Source organism: Argiope bruennichi, chromosome 6 (genome assembly GCF_947563725.1).
Source record: "Argiope bruennichi chromosome 6, qqArgBrue1.1, whole genome shotgun sequence".
NCBI classification, from domain to species: Eukaryota; Metazoa; Arthropoda; class Arachnida; order Araneae; family Araneidae; genus Argiope; species Argiope bruennichi.
Window position 1 is genome coordinate 26,970,717 of NC_079156.1, and position 26,004 is coordinate 26,996,720.

The following is a 26,004-nucleotide window of genomic DNA, read 5'->3' on the forward strand; positions in this document are numbered from 1 at the left end:
TCGGTCGGTACCGCTGAAAACGAAATCATGGATCAAAATAATACGGTTGACCATGTGTTTATGTACAATTTATCAAATAATTTATCTCTCAAGCAAAATTTTGAACTAATTAGTCAAGGATCAGAAGCAAAAGTATATAAAGGCTTATTTTTAGGTAAACCTTCCATGTTAAAAGAAAGATTTGTAAAAAAATACCGGCATCCAGAGTTGGACAAATCTCTTACTTGTGAGCGTATGCGAGCAGAAGTAAGGGCCTTAAATAAATGTCATGAAGCTGGAATTAAATGTCCGGCTGTTTATTTTGCAGATTTGGAAAGTCGTTGCATAATCCTTCAAGAAATAACAAATTCTATTACAGTTAAAGAATACTTGAAATCTATTCTAGAAAGCCAATGTAATTCTGGAATTAACAGTTTATCATCTTTAGCTCGAAATATTGGTTCCAGTATTGCCAAGATGCATAAAAATGAATTAGTTCATGGTGATATCACAACTTCAAATATGCTTTTAAAAACAGATAAATTAAACGAATTTTCTTCTGATAAAGATTATGAAGTATATTTCATAGATTTTGGTCTGGCTAAAAGAGATATTGTTGCAGAAGACAAAGCTATAGACTTATATGTGTTAGAGCGTGTGATCTCAAGTTCACATCCCAATTCTGATACATTTTATGCTGCCATATTAGCCGAATATATGAGAGTTCTTGGCAATCAATCAAAAGCTGTTGCTGATAAACTTGAAGAAGTAAGAGCACGAGGGAGGAAAAGGACTATGGTTGGCTGATTTATCTAAATATGATATAATTGACTGTTTTTTTTAAAACAAGAATTTGGTTTTACTTGTAATAAAATGGTATATAATTGGAAAAATTTCCTTTAAGGGAAAAAATGCTTCGTTAATTCAATTTTAAATGTGTTCGTATTGCAGATGTAACCATTAAGTTACTTATTACAGTACTTATACATTTCTGAGTAAAAATGCAATGTATTTTTATAGTATGGCAAAATAATCATATTAAATTAAATAATTATAACTAATATAAAAATGTTTTAATACTACACTGTTTGTATTTTTTATAAATCCTGTAATTTTCATATTAATATGGACATGACTAAAGAATACAGTACAAACACAAATGTGTAATTTTTAATGAGTATAACTTGCCAAATGTGCATTGTTATATTTACAGACAAATGGATGAGGATTCTATACAATAAAAATTTGCTTTCGTGAATTCAAAATTGAATATAAAATAGTAATAAGATCTTGCAATTTCTTTTTAAAAATTTACATTATTCAAAGGATTTTCCATTGAAATCAAAATCTTATTTAAACTAAAGAATACTGTACAGTTTGTCAAATAGTAATTTTTTAAGATAATAAAATGTCAGATATGGTTACTTAACTGTATTCTTTATTTGGTATTGGCGAGTTTTCTAGTGTTAGGCGACAAAGAAAAAAAAAGGATGTTGTCTTTTTTAGTTTCCCCCAAAAGAACTTGCACAGATTATACATTTTTATTTTGTCTCATGGATGGGAGAATAAAAAGAGAATAGCACAAAATCAGATTTTAATTGAAGTGCAGTAGTGGATTTATGAAACTCCAAAAACAAGAGAAATTATTTAGTTATTATCTCTAATTTAGAGTGTTGGATGAAATTATCTTCAATAGAAACTATTATGAACACACCAAATATGAATGAAAGAATCAGAAATAAAGCCTCGACAGTTGCATTTGGCTTAAAAATATAATGTATTATATGTATAAATGATGTCATAAGTATACAAATTTTTTATTAATTAATATATTTATTATTATTAATTAAAGTCATTCTAGCAATTTTTATCATCATAACATGTAATTTCTAAAACTAGTAATTTCTATGTGAATATATACCATCGTTCACAAATATGCTACATTATTTATATATATAAAAAACATTGGTATTTAAGTTTCAAATTAATAGAAATAGTTTTTTTTTCTCCATGTTTATTTTTGTTTTGTTTATTTGTAACTATTTTAGAATAGTAACTGATGTTTGCAATTATAAGTGAATATCTGCCGTTTTCTATTTTAATGAAGATCTTAATTTGATTCATTCATATTGAGGATTGTTGGATAATAGCATGGTTTTGAACCTGAATGACAGCATATTAACCTCAATTTAATCAGGACATGAATTTTTGTAAATATAAAATATACTCGATGAGTTTCGGTTACATTGAAAATAATGAGTAAATGAAACAAGATTTTGTTGTGGTAGATAATGTGCTCATATAGAAAGGAAATAATTTTTGAAGCTTTAAAAAAAACTATAAGTTGTAGGAAAGCTTAGGTAGTAATAACTTGTTTTGTCAAAGCAAATATAGTGAGAAAAAATAAATAATGATCAAGAGTTAGAGATTTGCATTTATAAGTCGGATCCAACAGGAAACCTCTAAATTAACATTAGTTTTTTTGGATGAAAACAATTTAATCAGTATAGTCTTAGTACATACATTTATTGTTATATGAAATACATTTCTACACTTTTGTAAAGTTTACAGAATTCTATTATTCTGTCATTCTCTTTTTTTTAAAACAATAAATGCAATGAAAAAAATCTTGCTTTAAAAAATCTTATATTTGCTATTTAAAATTCATATGTATAAATAATATATGGCCCTACTAATCAAGGTCGTACGTGAAATTACATGACTGACAAAATGATTCACTTCATAAAATATCACAACCCATTTTTTTTTTCTACATTAAATGCAAAAATATTTTTTCTTTTGAAATGTCATAAGCTACTTACAATAATATAAGCTCATTATTAATTCAAGAAAAAGTAATTTATTAAATATATTCATGTTGAAAGAATATTGCATAAATGATTCAAATAATTTAAATTAGTTTTATGAATTGTCATGAGCTAGATTTTGCTTATTGTGATTTAGCTCAGGATAGTTTTTAAACTAAGAGGGGGGGGGGGGATCAACATCTCACAATTAAAATATTGATACAATTTTTTTATTGAATTAAATCCAATTTATTTGTATTTAAAGAATATATTACATACTTTAAAGTATGTATTATTATTGAATATAATTGCTCTTGTATTATAACAATAGCAGTTATATAAATATTTTATCTTGATTATTAATTAATACTTTGTATAATGATTAATGCAAATTATTGCATAAATTGTTTTTAACAGCAAGAAATGAATAGTGTAACACAATAATATTTACTTAAATGGCATTTCTCTTGGAAGGAGAAAAAGTTCAAAATTATTCATTTGCAAATGTTAAACACATTTAAGGTTAAGGTAATAAGGTTTTTATATCATCTTTTTATATACAAGTTGTATGAACTAACATTATAATTGCATTCAACATCAGAAGGAAATCTGGCCATTTAACATATTTAAAGATTGAAAATGCTGTTTGTTATACGTGCCTATTCTTAAGCTTTTCTTTTATCTAATAATTTTAAAAAAAATTTAATTTCATTTATTTTTGAAATTGAAAAGTGTATGAAAAAATTTTGTTTAAAATTAAGCTTTTGTCTGTAACGAAATCTATAAATATTAACCATTGTTGTCACGCTACTGGGAGAACCGGGGAATTTAAAAATCGACAGAAAAAACTAGGAAAATGCAAAGAAATTTGAAAATGTCCATAAAAACTGGAAAAATACAGGGAAATTTCTTTGATGTTTCTTAATTATTTTTTTTCCCACCTAAAAAATGCCGATCTTTAAAGATTGCATGAATCGCGGTCATCGTTTCCAAAAACGAAACAATAACATTCGCGATCGTGTAATACGGAAAGTCGCACCTTTTCTATTCTCTCCCCTTTTTTTTTCTGTGTAGATCAGTACCGGGTACGACCGGAGTTTAACCCCCTGCTTGGGGCAATTTTCAAAAATAGCCAACTACGGTCTTGCGAAATGTTCAAAAGCAAGGGAGCAGATGCCCAATCATAGTGCATAAAAAAGATTGCCAGCTTTGGCGCGTTTTCGCAACTTGGCGTTTCACCCTCAGTACCGCCCATGGTGAACCTGAGTTTAACCCCCTTCTTCGCCCGGTCCATTTTCAATTTGTGAGACAATTCCTTTTCTATAAGATTCCCGACTTGCAGTTAATAAGCATGCGCGAGACGTATCCGACGGAATAGCAACATTCAATTTATAAACGCATAGCGGTGGTATTTACTCACACGAATTTACAAAATGGTTTGTTTATCATCTGAGAAATTGTGAGCTTATTCAGAGTAGATTGAGAGGCTTTTTTTTAAATAATGAGCTTCTCAAAATCCATATTTAATACGAATTGGACGAATAATAAATTTAATCCTGATTTTGCTGGAAGAGTTCGCGAAATCCCGTAAAATCTGTTTGTTTCGTACTGCTAGCTTTGTGAGAAAATAATAAACCTAAGTAATGTGGAGAAACAGGTACTTGTTAGTCATGCCAAAAAAAAAGATACAAAATAGCATATTAGTTCATTAAAGTCATTGTTGTGTTCGTGCATCAACAAAAATAAAATGCAGACAAACGTACTATAAAACTAAATATTACATATAGATAATATTATCAAATTTACATCAACTTATTTTCATTCAACATTCTAGCATCGTTTTTAAACAAGTTCCAAAAGTATCACTGTTGCCAATCTGAATTTTACAACTATTTACAAAATAAAATTTATAATTATTAAAATAATCGTTAGCTACTTTTAAATAAAATATTTACGATTTATGCCGCAACATATACTCCCCTACCAGTAACGAACGTTACGTTAGAAAGTAGGAAGTAAATATTTTAGTAGTAGCATAAAGGAGGAAAAAAAGTCAACATTTAAATTTTGAATCTCAATGGCGTCTTAATGATTCTACCAGTTCGAGATTGTCTTAAGGCTGGTTTAAGATCAGGTTGAGATACAGTTTCCTTGGTTTCAATCTTAGCTGGTTGGGACGCAGGTGTAATCTTCACACAAGTTGGAGTTGCAAGCTGCTCTTCAGGATTTTCTTGTGGTAGTAGATACGCTGGCTTTAATCTGTCTATAGTTACATTCACTTCTTTATTCTTTATCCTCAGAGTAAAATATTTTGGTGTACGGCTGATAACAAAATATGGACCTTCATAAGGGGGTTCGAGTGGCTTTCGTACTCTATCAATGCGAAAGAAAACGTGAGAAGTTGATTCTAAATCTTTGTGCACAAATATTTTTGGATGACTTTTTTGTTGAGTTTCTTTTGGTCTCATCAATTCTATAACATTTTGTAAATCATTTACAAATGTTCCTGGTGACATATGCGGTATATTTGCATCAAAGAATTCTCCAGGAAGTTTGATATTCTCTCCATACACCATTTCTGCTATTGTATAATTAGTATCGTCGTGGATCGCCGTTCGTAAACCCAAAAGTTTTGTTGGTAACGTTTCACTCCAAGATATATTATTGTGGGCTTTTAAAGCAGCCTTTATCAATCTATGTAGTCTTTCTACCTTTCCGTTACACTGCGGGTGATAGACTGTAGTATGTGAAAGCTTAATGCCGCAGATTCTTGACAGATTTTGAAATATCTCGGATGAAAATTGGGTTCCACGATCAGTAATAAGCTTCCAAGGTACTCCAAATCTTGCTATCCAGTTGTTATAAAAAGCTTTTGATATTGTTTCCGCAGAGATGCTTTCCAGCGGAATAGCTTCCACCCAATTCGTGTATCTATCTATACATGTTAGACAGTAGGTGTTACCATTTGAAGGTGGTAGTGGACCTACAATATCGATATGTATTTCTCGAAATCTTCCTGATGGTTTTTGAAATTCACCCAATACTGATTTTGTATGGCGGGTTATTTTAGACTTTTGGCATGGAATACACAACTTCGCCCACTGCTGGACATCTTTCTTAATATTTGGCCATATAAATTTTGAAGAAATTAATTTTACTGTTGATTTAATTCCCGGATGGGACAATCCGTGAAATTGATGAAATATCTTCATGCGAAAATGTTTTGGTATATAAGGTCTAATATGCTGTGTTGAAGTATCACACCATAAATATTTTCCAGATGGAAGGGAATATTTTTTAAATGACAAACTTGTAGATTTTTGACAGGTTCGAAATTCATCATCTTGTATTTGTTCCTTGGCAATTAGTTCATAATCTTTAAGGCAATTTCCTCAATTCTTGATAAAGTATCCGCTACCACGTTACTTTCTCCTGTAATGTATTTAATTTCTGTTGTGAATTCTGAAATATATTGAAGTTGTCTAATTTGGCGTGGAGATGCTTTATCGGATTTTTGCAAAAATGCGTAGATTAATGGCTTGTGGTCAGTATACACTGTGAATTTTCTTCCTTCTAGAATATGTTTGAAATATTTAATGGATAAATAAATTCCGAGAAGTTCCCGATTGTATGCACTGTAATTTTGTTGTGCGTGGTTAAGCTTCTTGGAAAAAAATCCAATTGGTTTCCATCTACCATTTTCAAGTTGTTGTAGAACTGCACCCACTGCTGTATTTGAAGCATCTGTGCACAATGAAAGAGGTAATTCTGGATTTGGGCGAGATAGCGCAGCAACATTTGCCAAATTTTTTTTACATTTTTCAAACTGCTCAATGGCTTCCTTGTTCCAAGTTATTTTCCGATTATCTTTTTTCTTTGCTCCTTTTAAGTATTCGTGTAAAATGGCTTGAGTACTAGCGGCGTTCTTCAAAAAATGACGGTAGAAATTAACCATTCCAAGGAAAGTCCGTAGTTGATGAATAGTTTCTGGCAGTTTAATATTGAGAATTGCTTTAACTTTTTCAGGAAGAGGTTTTGATCCTTCACTTGTAATTAAAAATCCCAAAAATTCCAGTTCTTTAACTCCAAAAATAGATTTAGAAATATTAAGTCTCAATCCATATTTTTGCAATCTATCAAGAACTAATTTTAAGTGTTTTACGTGTTCTTCTTCTGTAGTCGACGCAATTAAAACATCGTCTAAATATGGGAAAACAAAATTTAGTCCTCTAAATACCTCATTGATAAATCTTTGAAAGGTGGAAGGAGCATTACGCAAACCAAAACTCATTACATTAAATTCATACAAGCCGAAGGGTGTTATAATAGCAGTTTTTTTCTTATCAGCTTCATTAATCGGAATTTGGAAACATGCTTTATGCAAATCAATTTTAGAAAATATTCGAGTATTCTTTAAAATGTGGTTGAAATCTTCTAATCGAGGTATAGGGTAACGATCTGGTATGGTTTGAGCGTTCAAACGTCGATAATCCCCACATGGTCGGAAGGAACCATCTTTCTTAGGCACCATGTGAAGAGGGCTGGACCATTGTGATTTAGATGGTCGAATAATATCATTTTCTAACATGTATTGAAATTCCTGTTTTGCTATATGTAATCGCTTGGAATCCAGTTGTCTAGCTTTGGAATAAGTAGGTTGTCCTTTTGTTGTGATAAAATGCTCAACATCATGTTCAAATTTAGATACTGTTAAATTAGGTTTAATTAAATTTGGATATTGTTGTAACAAATTAGCATATTTAGAAGTTTTATCCAAAGTACTAATAACATCATCAACAGATATTGTTGTTACGTGGTGTCGAACGGACAGATTAGTTATTCCATCAATAAGTTGTTTGTTATGAATATCTATTAAAAGCTTAAATTTATTCAAAAAGTCAGCTCCTATTATTGCTTTATCAACTTTAGCTAATATAAAAGGAAATTTAAATTCTCTTCTAAGTCCTAAATTTAAGTTCAACATTTTAATTCCATAAGTAGGAATTTCTGTTTCATTCGCCGCATATAGTTTAAAATCATCTGTTGTTTTATTTCGATGAGTTGCAGGAATAAGACTAACATCAGCTCCTGAATCCACTAAGAACCGCAGTCCTGTGTTTTTGTCCTTTACAAGTAAACGAAACTTGCGGCTTTCATTAATATCAGCAACAGCGGTAGCCGCTAATCCTGTTACATGTTGGAGTTTCCCGCCTTTTCGCTCCAAGCACATGGCGAGTAACATTTATCAGTTCGACAACGATCGCCAAATTTAAAATGATAAAAACAATATTTACCTTTCTGGTTAAATCGCTTAGTTGAACGACTGCGGCTTCGAGATATATTCCGGCGATGATTTATAAATTTGGATCTAGAACGGTCATTTATTTGCAGGGAATCAATTTTTTGTTCTAAAGCAGCTATTCTTGCAAATAAAGCATCAGTATAGTTAACATTTGGCGAAACAGCACAAACTTCCTTTTCCGATTTCATCTCATGAATTTTACCAGCCATCGTAGCCAGTTTGTCTAAACCTTCTTCACTTACAAGAAGAATATTTCGAATAAAATCAGGCATTTTATCCAGCCATAAAGATTTCAACACTTTTTCTGAAAAATCGTCCGCTCCTAAATTTTTCATCTTCTGCAAAAGCTGACTTGGCTTCTTATCGCCAAGGTCTATTCCAGTAACTATGCGCTGAATTCTCTTGTTTTCACTTTCTTTGAACATATTTAGAAGTCTTTCTTTCGCCAGGGCATATTTATTAGGCTTAGTGTCCTTAATAATATCCCATATATGCTCAACATATTTCGGTTCAAGCTGGGAAACCAAATAGTTGAATTTAGTTTCTTCAGTAGAAATTTTATTTATTTCAAACTGAGCTTCAACTTGATAAAACCAAATGTCTGGTTTTTCACACCAAAATGGTGGAATTTTTATGCTTACTTTATTTGCTTCGGCATCCATAACAGTATTTGTTTCAGTCGTAGAATGTTCGCTATCCGTTGTAATCGTAAAACCAGGGTCACCAATTGTTGTGTTCGTGCATCAACAAAAATAAAATGCAGACAAACGTACTATAAAACTAAATATTACATATAGATAATATTATCAAATTTACATCAACTTATTTTCATTCAGCTTCATGGTTGGGTTGACGGGGCGCCTGGCCCCGGCAGGGGCTTATCCCCGGTAAGGAGAGACTTCACAGTGCTTTGCTGTCTATACTTTGCCGTGGCCGTCTTCGACGAAATTTGGAGATGACGAGTGTCAGGACTCATTGTGATTGTCTGAAATTAGGGTGAGGGTGGGGGGGGATACGCTGCCGTTGGGCTTAGTAAGTTTTTACTGCTTGTGAGCTAGAATTGGCTATTGAGATACTGTTTAAATTGAGTTTGAAAAAATAAAAGTTAGGAAGAAAAACTAAGGGGCTGAGATAAATTAAAGTAGTATATTACGGGGTCTTCTAGAGTTTGTAGATGGTTTATATTTAGGGATTTTAGCTATTGCTTCATTTTTATTCTTATCCATGTTTTTAAAGAAGTTAGTGGCTAGATTTTTAATGAATTTTTTAAGAGGGGGATAGTCTAGGCATAAGTACATATTTGTATTGGGCATGTAGTATTTCATATTGCAGAAATTTCTAATTAAGTTATTTTGCTGGCGTTCAATAAGTCTAAGATTAGTCTTGGCAGCATATCCCCACACAGGGTAGGCATAAGTTAATACTGGACGCAAGTAGGCAGAGTAAATAAGCATTTTATTTTGTCTACTCATTTTGGAGTTTCGAGAAATTAAGGGATAAAATTTACGAGTTAGGTCTCGAAACTTTTTAGCTGTGTAAATAAAGTGGGGTTTCCAAGTTAATTTACTATCTAAAATAACGCCTAAATATTTGCATTCCTTAGACCACGGGACAGTTTGATTTTTAATTTTAACTGGGGAGGAATTCTTTTTACAGTTTTTTTTTTTATCAAAAACTATAGCTTCAGTTTTACTAGCATTTATTTCAATTTTCCATTCGACGAACCAGTCCTCAAGAGATTTAATATGTCGGTTTAAAGCTAGGGTAATGAAATTTTGATTTTTGTTTCTAGCTAGTATTGCAGTGTCATCAGCGTACATGCACAACATAGTGTTAAATTGCTTGGGGATATCATTAATAAACAAGGAAAATAAAATTGGCCCTAGTTTAGATCCTTGAGGTACACCGGCAAGAATAGGTTTTACTTCCGAAAATTCATTGTTTATCTTGATTTTAAAGGATCTGTAACTGAGGTAAGAAATTATAATTTTGATAAGGTGTGGGGGTATGTCGTAATTAATTAGCTTGTATATAAGACCATCTTGCCAAACTCTGTCAAAAGCTTTCTGAATGTCAAGAAAAACCGCTGCAGTTTTTTGTTTATTTTTAAAACCTTCCTCAATGAATTCTACTGCTCTAATTAATTGGTGGGTTGTAGATAGGTTACGGCGAAATCCAAATTGTTCAGGTGTTAGTATATTATGTTCTTCTAGGTAATTATTTAATCTATTGAGAATTATCTGTTCAGCAATTTTGCTGACAGAGGAGAGTAGGGATATGGGTCTATAACTGCAGGGATCAGTTGGGTCTTTTCCTGGTTTTAATATGGGGATAACTGCAGCTGTTTTCCATGACATGGGAAAATATCCTAATTTGAGAATGCTATGAATTATATTAATTAAAAATTTTAGGTAATTGTCCGGAAGTGTTTTTAACATTTTGTTGTTAATACTGTCAAGGCCAGGGGCTTTTTTGATATTAAGTTTTTTAATATGATCATTTAATTCATCAGTTGAGGGAGGGGGAATATCAATAAATTTTTGTGGCAATGAGTCGAGAAAGCCTTTGACTGTATTATTTACATTATGTTCTGTGGTGAAATTGCTCAATTCATTAAGTTGAAATTGTTTATCAAGGCTAGCCGCCAGGCAGTTTGCTTTTTCTTTATCAGTTATTGCAATACTAGCAGGGCCTTTAAGGGCCGGAATTTTTTGTTTTTTACTTTTAAAAGTTTTGACAAGTTTCCAGATTGATCCGTCTTCTGTGTTAACACTAATTAATTTGTGTATAAATTCATTGCTTTGGATTTTATTGTTAAGTTTTTCAATTTCCTTATTAATTTGGTTCATTAGTCTCTTGAAGACTGGGTCTCTGGTTTTTTGAAAATTTTTCCTGGCAAAGTTCCTGTCCCTGATTAGGTCTCTAATTTTAGGGTCAATAAAATTTTGACTATTTATAATGGGGGTGGAGGTTACATTTTTTGCATTAATAATTTGCGATTCGAAGATGTTTACAAAATGGTCAAGTTTATCTGGGTTTGTAAATTCATCAATGTTTGGGGTTTCTGATTGACTGAGGGTTAATTTAAAATTATTCCAGTTTGTTTTAAATTTATTAAGATTATTGGGCAGGGAATATTTAAAGAAAAAATTTAATAAGATGGGATTATGGTCAGAGCTAAGTTCAGGTAAGGAGTGAATTTCATATGGGTACAGGAAGTCTTTAATTAAGGTGAGGTCTATTGTATTGGCTGACTGAGGCCCAAATCTAGTGGGGGTGGGCGGTGCTATAATGTCTAATCCGGCCTGAAGGGCGAATGATTTAGGAATTAAAGTCTCCGTCTCCGCAAATTATTTGATTAGGTCCTGTTTGCATCAGGTTTTCGATGTCGAAAATAAAATTGGAATTATCTGCACTAGGGGAGATATAAATACAGATTAAGGTTATTGGATCTTGATTTTTAAAATTTAATTTTACCACGCTAGCTTCTACATGTTGTAGTAAAGGTGGGGAGACCTCACTGTGAGGTAAACCATTTTTAATTAAAATTGCAGTACCGCCGCCATCCTGGTTAGCTCTGTAACTGTAATATGAGAAATAGTTTGCCAGGAAAATTTTTCTTTGTGGTCTAAGGTGGGTTTCTTGCAGTAGGATTACATCGGGGTTATACTTATTTACAAAATTACGAAGGTCAATTATTTTATACTTATTTTTATTCAACATTCTAGCATCGTTTTTAAACAAGTTCCAAAATTATCACTGTTGCCAATCTGAATTTTACAACTATTTACAAAATAAAATTTATAATTATTAAAATAATCGTTTGCTACTTTTAAATAAAATATTTACGATTTATGCCGCAACATCATAATTAATTTTAGACTTTGTATCTAAAGGAATGAAGGAGAAGCTGATATGTCAAGTTTAATGTCCGAAACTAAACCGATTTCGAACTTTATAGTTCAAAAACAACCATTTAAAGCCAAATTTTTATGGGCATTAAAGATTGCTGGATCACATTCGTCCTTTAATGCATTCAAGGATACATATATGGGAAATATTTTCGCATATGTTCGCTGAAAGTGAAATAGCACAAAAATGTACGGCAGGCCGTATAAAAATGTACCTTATAACAAATAAGGAAGTATAGCTCCATGAAACTGATAGCTGAAAAATCTGTAGAAATTAATGCCCAAATACATGAATTGTTAAAAATGAATAGATAAAAAAAGTTATTTTGCTTTATAATGATTTTTTTTTTCACCTGAGTCCTTAATTTTGTGCGACTTACAATTAAAGAGCATGAGAGGTAATATATCCCCCCTTAATATATAAATTTTGTCTTGCTAAATTCTAGATAATAAATAAAGAAAAAAATTTTTTTTATGTAAATATCTAAATTTTTTTAATATGCTATTACTTCAAATAATGTTTAATTTGTTGTTACCTTTCTTTACCTTTTCCACTCCTTAAAATCATATTGCATCATAACTAGCACATATGTTTGCATTACCTCATATTTTGAATATACTTACAAGGAAAACACAGGGAATCTTTTTACTAGATTTGAGTGGCAACTGATGAACATCTTGGATAGTAAACTTAGCAATTTATTTAATGAAATAAAACAAAAATGTTAGCAGAATTACATTTTGGCTGCGAAAGAAAGCAAATCAACAAAATCATTAAAGAAAAGGGTTGTGGTATCAAACGGATGAGGCACAAAAAATATGTCGATATAAATGAGGCTGTTTTAGAATGGTTTAAATCTGTTCATGAGAAGAAAATTCCTGTCAGTGGACCTATGATTCAACACAAAGCAAAAGAACTTGCGGATGCTCTGGGAATTGAAAATTTCTCTGCCAGCAATGGGTGGCTGGGCAGATTTCATACACAAAATAACATCACTTTTCGATCACTCTGTGACGGGCTAGAAAAATATTTTTTTGCCTAAATTATTAGTATTCTATTAATATTATAATTTCTTTATAGTTAAATCAAGAAATATAAAAACAATAGGAAAATTTACATTTTAATAATTAAATTCCTTAAAATATTTAGTTTAATAGCTCCAAACTACTTTTCATTTATTTTCACAATAAAAGTATGCTGCTACATGAAAGTTTAAATAAATATGTAAATGAAATGTAGCATTCTTATTTCTTAATATTTGAAATTCTATTGACTTGAAAAAAATATGATCAATTGAAAATAATTATATTTTATTTTGATATTTAATTAATCTAGAGAATTATTAATATGATTTTAAATATTATTATTGTATTCTTTGTTTTAAATTTAGCTATTAGCTACACAACAATGAACACCAACATGCTATCAATATTGAATTTGTTAGTTTCATTTCTTTTTATCACAAAAATGAAATACAAATGATCATAAAAAATTTATTAGTAATAAAAAAAAAATACAATTCAAAGCAATAATATTTTATTGACTAGAAATCAGCACAAAATTTAAATAAAAAAATAAAACAAATTTATGTATAAAATGCATTATAGGAATGTTAACAACAAACATCTTTGATACAAACATTGCAATTGTTATCCCAAGCTTCTTCATATGGTCCCATCCTTTTTCAGCTTTGGGTAAGCTTGTGAATTTGTAGACTTTGATTGATAATTAATTATAACATAAAAGGCCCCCTGTCAGAAAAGTATAAAATCTCAATACCATAATGTAATAAAAAAAACAGAATTATCATTTCCTGAATTTGAAAATGGGTACATCTCGTGTTTAAGGCATAAACATAAGAAAATAGGGAAAGCAGATGAATGGTTTTGTACTAAACAAACATGAGAAATAAATAAATGACTATATTAAGAGTATTATAAAAAGTCTGAATTACTGTTAAATATTATTGCAAATTAAATGGAATCATAGAATAATCAGAAATGAGAAAGTACAATTTGTTCAGCATTTGAACAAATGAGATTATTGAGGCTGCCAAGATTCATCCCCTCCCTCCCCTTCTTAAGACTTCTGGGATTATTCCCTTAAGTTATATAAATATAATTACCAGTATTGAAAGAACAGTTCTTTGCACTACCACATAATTTTGATTCTACAATTAAATTAACAATTATAAATCATCTGATATAAACTGGAACTGCTTCCTAAGATCATCACCAATGTCAGAGACCAATTTGCAGTAATGTATGGCTGAGCTTCGGTTCTTAATGGACAATAAATATCTTGAATAATCCATGAAAATGGCATCTATATCTTGAGGTAAGACTAGTTAAGGAATTCTACAACTGTGCAAATTAGAATTTAAATATATATATATAACTACATAATCTAGTATAGAAAAGGTAAAATATTGAACAAAATTCATGTCACATACAAATCTGACTTTTAAAAAAATGTTCAATAACATATATCTCAATACCAATTTAATATTATTGTATGAAATGGTAATAAAATATTGAAACAATCGAATATATATAAATACACCCAAAGTATTTAGATGTTAAATATGTTTGTTTTATAACTTTGATACTCTTTCTTTCATACAAATTTTTTTCTTTAAGCAGAATATATCGGTATAATGTTATATTTGGTCTTCTGTTAATCTGCATACATTTTAAATAAAATTTAGTTTGAATTCAGTCAGACTGAGCTTACAATAATCTAATATTTATTGCTGGAAATACTTACTCAATTCGATTACATTGATAAAAAATTCTAAAAAATTTTGATATTTTTACATTAAAAATATATACATACAAAAAAATTGAATTAATATATTCTATTTAATTTTAAAATTCTTTAAATATTTATTATTATTAAATATTTTTGTGAGAGCAACTTTTAAAAAAAGTCTACATATCTAAAAAGATTTGATCCTTCATGTGATTAAATATTATTTTATAGACATAATTTTTTTCAGTTTGATATTTCTACTTTTAATATACAATTAAAAAAAAAGACTGCCTATGTAGCAAAATACAGATTATATATATAGGAATATAAGCTTTTTTCACATGTAAAAATAATATACAAGATAATATATTACACAAATAACATTTACCAGTCACATCCCAACAAATTAATTCATAGCCTTTATTTTTTAAATGATTTGAATTCAATTTTTCTTTATATAAGAATTTTTTTTTTAATTTACTTTGTCATAAATATGAGTATAACTTGTTTGCTCCATTATTGATCACATTATGCATACAAGACAAGTCACAAGAAAAGTTAAAATATTAACTCATTTATAGAATGCTATACATACATGTGAGCATTGAAGTCGCAAACTAAAAAATCAATGTTGTTGCTGTTGATCTTCAAAAAAGAGGAGGGAGAGATCTTTGCTTGAACAACTTTGTATATATATATATAAAAGCAATATATAAGATTTCTTAGGTCTGTTTTGAAGGAAGTAGCTGGTTTACTTTTTTAAAATTTATTTTTATAGTTATTTTATAGTTTTATAATTTTATTTTAGTAATTTTTTTATACTTTGTGATTTAAATATATGTTAGAAATGTCACTAAAATAAAGAATAAAGATTAAATACATTGGATAAGTTGATATCGTCATTTAGAGATTATGCTGATTTTTGAATCTTCATTTCATTCAGTAATTATTTAAATGGAAATAATTACATTACAGAAGAAACAGAGTATGAGATTTTTAAAAATATGGCAGATATGCATTATTTACAAATAAATTTTAAAATTGCAATAAAAGGATATAATTCTCTGTTGTTTTTGTCAGCAATCCGAATTCTAAACATGACTGTAGAAAAAGTGCTGCCCTTTCTATCATATGTGAAGTATGAAGTAGCTTTATAACTTTCCAAAATTCATACATTGATAAAAGGGCTAAAATCGCTTTGTTCTGAAAAAGAATCAATGAAATTTGTAAGAAAGTGTAAAATATCAATAATAGTCTAGTAAACAAAGAAAAGAAAAAAGAGTAGGTTCCTAAAAGTAATAAATCGATTAATCAACAGGCATGAAAATATATACAAACATAGAGAATTGTATGCTAATACATCACTGATAATTCAACATGGAGCATGCACTTTACTGGTTACTTAAAATATACTTGACTTTAAGTATAAAATATTTTATTTTACCAATGACAATGTAATGTATGTTTATAATAAGGAAAGAAATATTGAAATATTTATTATTTTACAAAAACCCAACAAATAATCTGTATTTCAAAAAATTTAAAGAGAAAAAAATGTATTTTTTAAAGTTTTGTTATATCTCAAAACCTCATTTCATTTGCATTTAATCAATTATACAAAAATCAATAATTTGTATTTAATCAATTACATAAATAGAATGGAGATTTTTATTATAATGCTCCATCATATTTTAAAGTTAGCTTTAGTACAACTAATTTGATAGAAGTACTGAAAAAAAAATGTTTTAGTTTACTTCTGAAAAAGAAATAAAAATCAGAAGTTTTAAGATAAATGAAGAAGTTTCAGAAGTTTTAATAAAAAGTAAAAGAAGGCAGAGAACAAAAAGATTTAATTCAATTTTATGTGCATTCCGCAAAATTTAAAACACTACAGGAGTAATATAAAATTTTTTACTATATTTATATTAAAAAATCTTCTATTTAATCAAATATTTCCAAACAATATTTTACAATTTAAATAAAACAAATAAATAAAACTTTTTTTATTATTAACAAGAAATTCTTTTTTTAACATAAACATCTTAAAATTCATGTATTCTAATTTTTTTAAAAAAAATATCCTTAGATTAAAATGAAATACCTTTTGGTCGATGAGAGGTGAGCATAGATAATCTACCCATCGTTTCAAAATTTCTTGACTTTCTTTAACGGGAAGAGTGGCCTGAACATAAATAGGAGATTTCATCAAAATGGATTATGAAATATTAAAAAAAAATATATGAAAGTTAACTAATAAATTCATAAAACAAATCTTCGTTAAAGTAAAATACTTACCTGCTTTTCAAATAAAAATAAATTATTATATGATTTAAATACCAATTAATATCTAAAATCACCAAGTATGAAATACTTGTGCATCATGACAGATTTTTAAAATTCTATACCCCTTTTAATATAGTTTGCAGATAAAAAATACAAGAAAAAAATTCATTCACAAGTTTCAGCTACTTGATTGCCAATGTGTTAAAAAAGTACTTCAACACTTATATTTAAATTTTAATAATTTACACATCAGTTCACAGTTTAAGCTTGAATTCAAAACACATACTGATATTTATGTTATAACATAAAAGCAGTAAATGAAAATAAAGTATTCTAAAATGAGATTAAAAAACAATATATAAAACTTTTCTTTAAGTAAAATGTAATATTGTTTAATTATTCATTAATATAGTTCCTCAAAAATCCAAACATAGGATATTTAATATAGCTTCTACCACTATAATCTCCTTGGGAAATATGATCAGTAGTTTAATTTCTCCATTTATTTATTCTCTATTGCAAAAATTCAATAATTTGATTATTTCTACATATTAATTTTAATCACTGTGCTAAGACATTCTATTTGAAAATTAATAAACAATTTCATTTAGGAAAAAGAAATCTCACTATCCTGTTTTCACCAAAATTTTTAATTGCAACAATCAAAAAACACCTTAATACAAAAAAAAAAAAAAAAAAAAAGTACAGCATGATTATTTGCAAATAAAACAAAATTTTATTTTCAATAATTTTTCATCAAATTGCAATAACTTTTTTCGACAATACTGAAGAATCTAATAAAAAATCATCCTGTAAACGATTTCAAGATTCTGATATTGTTTAAGAGACATTAGGGTGTGAGGTTGAAATATAAAGTTTAAAAAAGCTTAATTCTACGAAAATAAATATAATTTAATTGAAACCTTAGCTAGCCATACTGCTTCATCCCAGCGTCCAGCACCTTGCAAATAGCGGCAACCATCTGAAGCCTTTTCTATAAGACACAAGAGCTGCACACCCTCTGAAATTCGACCACTGGCTATAAGATTTGTAGATACTAATTTGATGATGGACTGTGAGGTTCCAGAAGACTGGACAGTTGCAATGAGGCAAGCTCTATCAATCAAATAAAAGGAAATTGAATGCTACATGTAGCTGAATTAATTATAAAAAAATTAAGATTTTTATAATCTCAGCTTTCAAATAAATTCAGAAAAAAGTACTTTTGCATGCAATGCCATTCAAAAATTTATACAATTTTTTAAAATAAGAAACTAATAATTATAGTTTATTTGTGTTTCACACACAGTTATGTAAAATTCTTATTATAAGCTGGTTTTTATTATGTATTTTTACTAGTTTCAGGAGAATCAAGAATGAAAAGATTTTGTACTGTACATTTCGAATATCTGGTTCGCGACTATCCAGATTCCGCATTATCCGACCTAGTTTCCTTTTATTGTAATTTAATGAGGAAGATAAGGTATTGCAGAAGCAATCATCTATTAAGGACTTTTTAAAAAACTAAAAACTGTAAGTTTTGACTCTTATTTTACGGTTACAATTTCATATCTGTGTGATCATTTATTAGTGAAAAATAAAATCAGTTTGAGTCGTTTTCTTAAGAATTAGGTCTACGATTTACGTTAACGTGTTGTTTATGTTTCCTGCATTCAAGTTAGGCATTACAGAATTTATGTTAAAATGTAAATAATTTATATCCTTTAACTTACTTTTTTTCTAATAAATTCTTGTAACGTGCAGCAACATTTATAAATATATATAAATATCCTGTACAGAGTGTTCTATTTTAACTTGACACACTACCAGCAGCGATTTCTACCTTATTATAACGGTAACAGCCAGACTCGCACTTTACAGGACTTGTTACTCAATAAGAAGTGAGAAAATATGTATTACATAATACTTCTGGTGTTGGTGGACAAAGAAATGAGTTCATAGAACTCCAGCCTATCTGTCCTGCCCTTCCGCCGCATTAGGCCAGATACTCGGAAATGTATTGTATTTCAATTATGAAACATATGTGATATAGACACTATTCTGATATCTTATTAAAAAGGTTTGGGTTTAGCTTAACCTATTTTATTTAATGAATTTTGTATTATTTTTACTTTTAAATAAAAATTCAAATATAGGAAAAATTACAAAAACATGATTACGGAAGTGTCAGAGTATAATGATTAGAAAATACACAATGCACATAGCATATTATTGACTAATAGCTTTCATAATCATTTCATAATAATCTTAATTTATAGTTTTATATTTTTAACAAAAGAAACTTAGAAGAATACAAGCAGTTTAATTTATATAAAACACATTAATACTCCAACCAAGCAATTTACTCCCTAAAGTAGTTAGAATTTCTTGTTTTCAAAAGTTTTCAAAGATTCTCAGAAGGAATAAATACAAAACAAGAATCAATACCATTTTCTAATACCAATATCTAAATTAGACCTTATCCTACACATTAATTTAATTATAATACATAACTTTTGAAACACATCTAATATTTAATAACCATTATCTAAATACTCACTGCACAGCAGTGTTTTCAACATTATGATTCTAACCAGAACACTTTACTGTAAATTTTTAATGTATTTAATTTCAAAAAAGATATACAAAATTAAGAGTAGAACTTCACCTAAGACAATCTTCATAAAAGTTGTCATTTTCTGATTCAGTTTCAAGAAGGAGCTGCACTGCTTGGTCTGTTTGCCCCAAAAGCAACAAGCGTTCTGCACACTGTTGAGTTTGAGCATATGCAGTTCGCTTGCTCAAGTGGAGCCGAACTCGATCTAACTGGAGTTTCTATATTAAGAAATTAGGGTTATATTAATCATTGAAAAAAATTATGACAATTTTTTTAGGTATTTCAAGATAAGTTATATTATTATGAATGGTATTCAAACAAGAAGAATATGTCTGAAAACTCAAAAGATATATAAGAAAATCTAAATTACAAATAAATTTTATACCAAGAATTTTTAACTTTGTAATTCGATTTTGCCATCCTATGTCATAAACAATGTTTTTTATAATATGCATTCTATATAAACAAATTAAAAAGAACTAATTATACAATCATAGATAATCAGAATTTCAAAAAGAAATCTGAATGGCAAGTTTTTATTAATATGGAACATAATTTATCAATGTGATTTACAAAAACTCTATAGTGAATACTTCACATTAATTGATTAGACTAACTGAATGATGTGTATATATTGCTGTTATTAAATATTTGACAGAAGAAATATGAAAAATTTACCTTATATATATCACTGTCACAAAAGAAATCATATGCCGTGTCTAATGGCTGATCAAGAAAATGTAGAGGATTTTCATTCCTTGTTCCAGTTTGTTCCTTAGGCTTGGATTCTGACTGAAAAATTAAAAATTAATGATACAAATACAGCAGTAATAAAGTTGTTTTTTAGCACTGAATGATTAATTACTTACCGATAACATCTGATATTTTTGCTGTTTTAAGAAATGTAAAGCTACCGACCAAAATAAACAACCTTCTTTGTCTCCATATAATCTGTTTAAAGAGAAGCATAATCATCAATATTTATAATTAAAAAGCTCAAAACAAAACCTAATTCCAACATTATTAATTCCAAATGGAACAATTAACAAAATTTAAGACAGATTCTAACTATATCAACCAAGAAATATAAATATACAGAATTTAAAGATCTTTGATAAGATAATTAATTTAATTAATTAAATTTGAAATTAATAAATATCTTTATTTAATAACAAAAGTAATTACTTGAGCATTGGCCTGGAGAATGTTTAATTCTACCTCATGCTAATTTTGTAATTTTTTCCCTCTATTCAAGCTTGTTTTAACTTATTAGTATCTATCAACCATTAATAATAGGAGTATTTTTATAAATCATTCAAAATAAACTAGGCAGTAATGAGTCAATTTGTAACAACTAAAACAGCACCAGGTCTTTATACATGAGTAGTAATAACAAAGGTGTAACATTAAATATGCCAACTTGTAGTATGGAGGGGGAGGGGCGAGGACTCTTAAACAAAAACTCATTTTTAACCATTAGTTCCATCATCCTCAATTCAAGATAACACATTCATTTTTTAAACACTTAAATTAATACTAATATAATTAGCTGTAATTTAAAATTGCACAAAAGTTACAGTGATCTGATCTTTAGGATGTATATCCTTTTTTAAAACAGCAATTTAGCTTATTTATGACATATAAGTTCCAGGGTGGAATAGGCAATGTAATAAAATTACAATATCAATCATGATATAATGGCAATGATATGTATTTTGGTGCAATTGTTAGAGGTAAAGTGCATAATAAATGTGGTACTTGATAAAATCCTTTTCTAAAAATATATTTCATTAAATGAATATTTTTTTAAAGAAAAAAATATTCTTACATGGAATATTAAAAATGAAAGTTACCTAGAAACATGAAGGCATCGTTCAGCTGTTCCATAAGGACAACATTTAAGATAATGCCTAAAATCATCATCCAGCGTTTCAAGTTGTTCTTCAGCCCAAATCATATCTGTGTCATCCTGTTGATCAATATCTGTGTTGAATTTCTGTTTCCACAGAATATGATGCAGAAAACTTTTCATGTACAAAGATACTCTAGGAGACAAAATGTGAGGAGTAATAGGAAAATCTGAAATATATAAAAACAATGAATATAAATATTATGATTTAAAAACTTCACTGAATTGATAAATAGTTTAATAATCTTTGTAAGTAATATTCATTAATTTTAGAAATTAGTTAAAGATTCAGTGTAATTTGCATTGAAGAGTTTCTTAAGAAATAATTAACATTTTTTTAGTATTATGTATCAAAATAATATAAGATCTGCAAGCATTGTTTATTGAGATTTTAGAAACTGAGAACATAATAATATTTGAATACTATTTTGAAAGCTATCCAATGAATATAATAACTGTAAGATTTTAAGAATTCACTTTAAATATTGTTAATAAATTAGAACAAGCAAATAGTAGTATTACATATAAGCAGATGATTACATATAACACATGCATCAAATAAAAATGTATACTTTTATTTAATGGATGTCACAATCTTGAATTTTCAAAGTCGAAAAGATAACTTGCATTTCACAACCAAACTTAATTTAGAAAACATTTACATAAAGTATTCAGAAAACATCAAAATAATTAGAATTACTTTATTCACTTTTATTGAAATATACTTTTATAACCATCCCTTTTGAAATCAAAATTCATCTTCAAATAAAATAATAATAAAATATTATCTAAAAAAATTATGCATGAATTGATTCTCAACATCTTTTACATAAAACATGATCTTTACAACTTTATAATACAAATTTAAATGGCTACTTTTTAGGACAAATCATTTTAACAGAAACATCCTGGTTTTTTTAAAAGCTTTTTTTAAGTTAAATAAATACAGTAGATGGCTTATACCTGATGGTTGATAATCAGGAATAGGTGAAGAACATGATTTTAACATGATATCAGTAACTCTCAGACAACCATCTGCAGTAGCAAGAACTGGTCGATCAGAGCCTACCCAATCCATATCCTGAACTTTTGGCATTTCACGAGGGCATCGTACTTGGTGCATAAAAGTTACCTACAAAGAAATTTTTTTTTTAAAAGCACTGTACTTAAGATAGACAATAGTTCTTAGATAAAAATATTTCAAAATAACTAACTTTTTGAATTTATGCACAAATATTAGCATTGCATTTTAATTTGTGAAACACTAAATTATTTAATGTAATCAGAAACTTAAAAAATATTGTAAATTAGTATACAAGAAAAATAAACAATTTATGAAAATGTTCTTAAGAGATAAATAACAGTATTTGGAAGTTGTAAAATGAAATAAAGTAATAGTTTTACAAACTGGTTGGAATAACTAGCTAAAATTGAATTGAATACATGGTTTATTCAACCGTTCCATTGACTTCTGAATTCTGTAAGACCTAATCTAAAAATAACAACTATTCCATGTTCATTTAAATAAATATATGCTATTCTCTGACTAAGAGATTTTGCTTAAGAAAATTTTTTTCTTTCAAAAAATTGCTAAATAATACATTAATAATAAATGATTATAAACATTTCAGATAACAAATGAACTACTTGCAAATATAAATTTATTTCCTTTCTTTAATTTCAAGGCATGAAAAATGTTCTACTTTCATTATTGAATTTATTTCCATTTAATATGTTGAAATAAAAATGATTAATGAAATGTTGCTTAATGAAATCATTATTATTTGAGTAGAATAATTTCATTAAAAGAAATGAAAGCAAATGCACAAAAATACATTAACTCAAATTTTTAGCACATTAATCACAATAAATTTCTTTTAAAATCAAAATTAATTAATATAAAATAAAACTGAATATTATTAGTAATTATTAAAGGAAAAAAAATCTCAAAATTAATACCATAATGAATCTAGAATTTTAACAAAAGTACACTATACAATGACTATCTTTTATTCATAAATTTAGTGACAGCAGAACAAAGAGAAAGCAAAACATACATCTTTTACATCCCAGACATCAACTCCATCATTATATAATACTAAGATCTTCATATTTCCTTTACCAGGACCAAAGCGAATTTTCTTGATCCAACCACGATGAGTTGAGATACCTCTAATGAAAAGCAACGAAATATTGCATATAATGAATTAAGAGCTTTAATACATTAAGTCATACTAACAATTATTGATACATGCCACATATGCAAAATTTTCAAATGTGAATTTTCAAAAATGCCTTGATTCTCTAACTATCTAAAACATGTTTCATAAATTTACTTGTATAGTTTTTTTTAACAATATACATAGGAAAAATTTTATTATCTTAATATATCAAAATATCCATTGATAAAGACAAAATTTTATATGCTTAAAAAATGATGAACTGAACAAAGGAAATTATATATCATATAAAAAAAAAAGACATTCACATCTTTAAAAAGGATAATTCTTATTCAAAAGACGTACAAATTGTATACAAAGATAATTAATTTCTTAAAAAGACATGTTTACAAAAGGGAAAATAAATTTTTTAGGAATTCTTTGAAAAAATGATTTTATAAAATACTGACAATATAAAAAATTTAAAAAAAAAAAAAAAAACTATAACAGAATAATAATGGAAAATATATTATGGAAAATAATGGAAAATATACTATAATTATTATTATTAAAAAAATTGCCTGGCATTTTAAATAAAAATTTCAAGTTTTTAGTAGTTGAATGAAGTAAACGAGGGAAAACATATTTCCAAGAATGCACTATTAATGTAATTTTTAACATTCGATCATTACATGCTTATAGCAGTTATTTCAACTAAAGTTAAATGATAAAATATGTAAATCTAATTTGCCTGAAAACTCAAAAACAACAACAAAAAAAAAACATGCATCTAAGTTTTCAATCACAAAAATCAAGAAATCGCAGCATCATTGACGATAAATTATTCAAAGAAAAATAACTTACTTAGAAACTTTTCCTTTCAAATTCCAAATATTTAAATTCCCATCAACATCTCCAAGAACAATATGATCACCTTTCCAAGCTATACATGTAACACTTCCCATAGCTTGCTACAAAACACATATATAACAATTACATTTTGACAAAATACATAGAATTATTTCCTATCAATTTAAATTTAAATTTAAAAACAGTTTAATTCACAACTGTAGGAGTTTTTGTATTAATATAATAACGTTAACTTTATTATATTAATGCTGTTCAAGTAATTCTTTAATATTATTTTTAGTCTATACAAGGATAAGTTAAATGAAAAACACTTACATCAGCAGGAATTACAGATCCATGTTTAACAACATTCCCTTCAACAGAAAAGTGATATAGTTGTCCATTAGTATCTGTGAATACCAGATGCTCTTTTGTATATGATACTGTTTTATGAATACTAAAAAGAAAAATATAAAATAAACTTATTTTTATTTATTTCATTAAAAAATGAATACAAAATATATTTATTCTATTTTTAAATCTATAAGTTAATTCAAATATTACTGTATATTAAGAGCCTATATATTACAGAAATAAAAAGAAAGAAAAATACAGATTAGTGAATTATATAAGATAATAATTAATGCATTAACTGCTACAATAAAAAAAAAGTTTATTTATAGAGACTAGATGTTTTGCTATGAAAGGAAAGTAATTTAAATAACATATACTTTATGTGACAGTACTGACATTTTATAATGCCATATCCCTATATAATATTTTAGATTTACACACACACACACACTTTCAAAAGTGCTGTCAACAATCAATGCCAGTGTTGAAATACAAACAACTGAATTGTAAGAAAAAGAGAAAAATCTTTCAATAAGAATCTATACTCACTTGTCTCCCTCAGTTGCCACACTGTGACTAGTAATACTAGACTCCTTGACTTTATCAAAAGATAAATCCAAAGACGAATGAGTTTTTTTGTAATGACCAGGAGACCATTCCTTAAAAGTTAAGGGAAAACAACTGAAAAATGCACTTTTTTTGTATTTCTCTGAAATATATTTAAACAGCCAAGAGCATAATCTTCCATATGCTTATAATTAATAACTCTTTAAAAGGATTTTATTTCTTAATTGTTAGGCATCATAATACTGGAAGCATTAAGATGTAGAGAATAATAAATAACAAGGAAATGCATTTAAAAAATAGTTATAGCGACAAGTTGTTTTGCCAGGATTAATGACTGCTGAAAATTATAAATAAATATTCTGTATTATACAGTTTTCATCGTTTAGATGTATAACTCATACAATTATAGAAGCATTATGCCATTATGCTATACATTTCTTTAATTTCCAGTCAATATGTTCATAACTTAAATTATATCACAAAAAAATGCACCAGTCTTTAAAAATGGGTATGGT

The 26,004-nt window shown here is 28.1% G+C and overlaps 2 protein-coding genes across 2 annotated transcripts in view; one reads left to right on the top strand and one right to left on the bottom strand.

Annotated features, from left to right (window-relative positions):
* Nucleotides 1–1,196, top strand: LOC129972331 (EKC/KEOPS complex subunit TP53RK-like). Its single transcript, XM_056086432.1, has one exon. It carries the CDS (start codon nt 28–30, stop codon nt 784–786), a length of 759 nt encoding a protein of 252 aa, XP_055942407.1. The 5' UTR covers nt 1–27; the 3' UTR covers nt 787–1,196.
* Nucleotides 1,197–13,479: 12,283 nt separating this feature from the next.
* The window catches only part of LOC129972390 (WD repeat-containing protein 11-like), a 29,671-nt gene continuing 17,146 nt past the window's right edge, over nt 13,480–26,004 (bottom strand). Inside the window, exons 14-26 of the mRNA XM_056086514.1 lie at nt 25,472–25,581; nt 24,905–25,025; nt 24,584–24,690; nt 23,618–23,732; nt 22,524–22,692; nt 21,505–21,730; nt 20,521–20,602; nt 20,330–20,443; nt 19,703–19,869; nt 17,958–18,150; nt 16,853–16,933; nt 15,810–15,954; nt 13,480–14,337 (exon numbers count right to left, since the gene is read on the bottom strand). Of these exons, the coding sequence (XP_055942489.1) occupies nt 14,189–14,337; nt 15,810–15,954; nt 16,853–16,933; nt 17,958–18,150; nt 19,703–19,869; nt 20,330–20,443; nt 20,521–20,602; nt 21,505–21,730; nt 22,524–22,692; nt 23,618–23,732; nt 24,584–24,690; nt 24,905–25,025; nt 25,472–25,581 (1,779 nt within the window). The 3' untranslated portion in view covers nt 13,480–14,188. The remainder of the gene's footprint in view (nt 14,338–15,809; nt 15,955–16,852; nt 16,934–17,957; nt 18,151–19,702; nt 19,870–20,329; nt 20,444–20,520; nt 20,603–21,504; nt 21,731–22,523; nt 22,693–23,617; nt 23,733–24,583; nt 24,691–24,904; nt 25,026–25,471; nt 25,582–26,004) is intronic.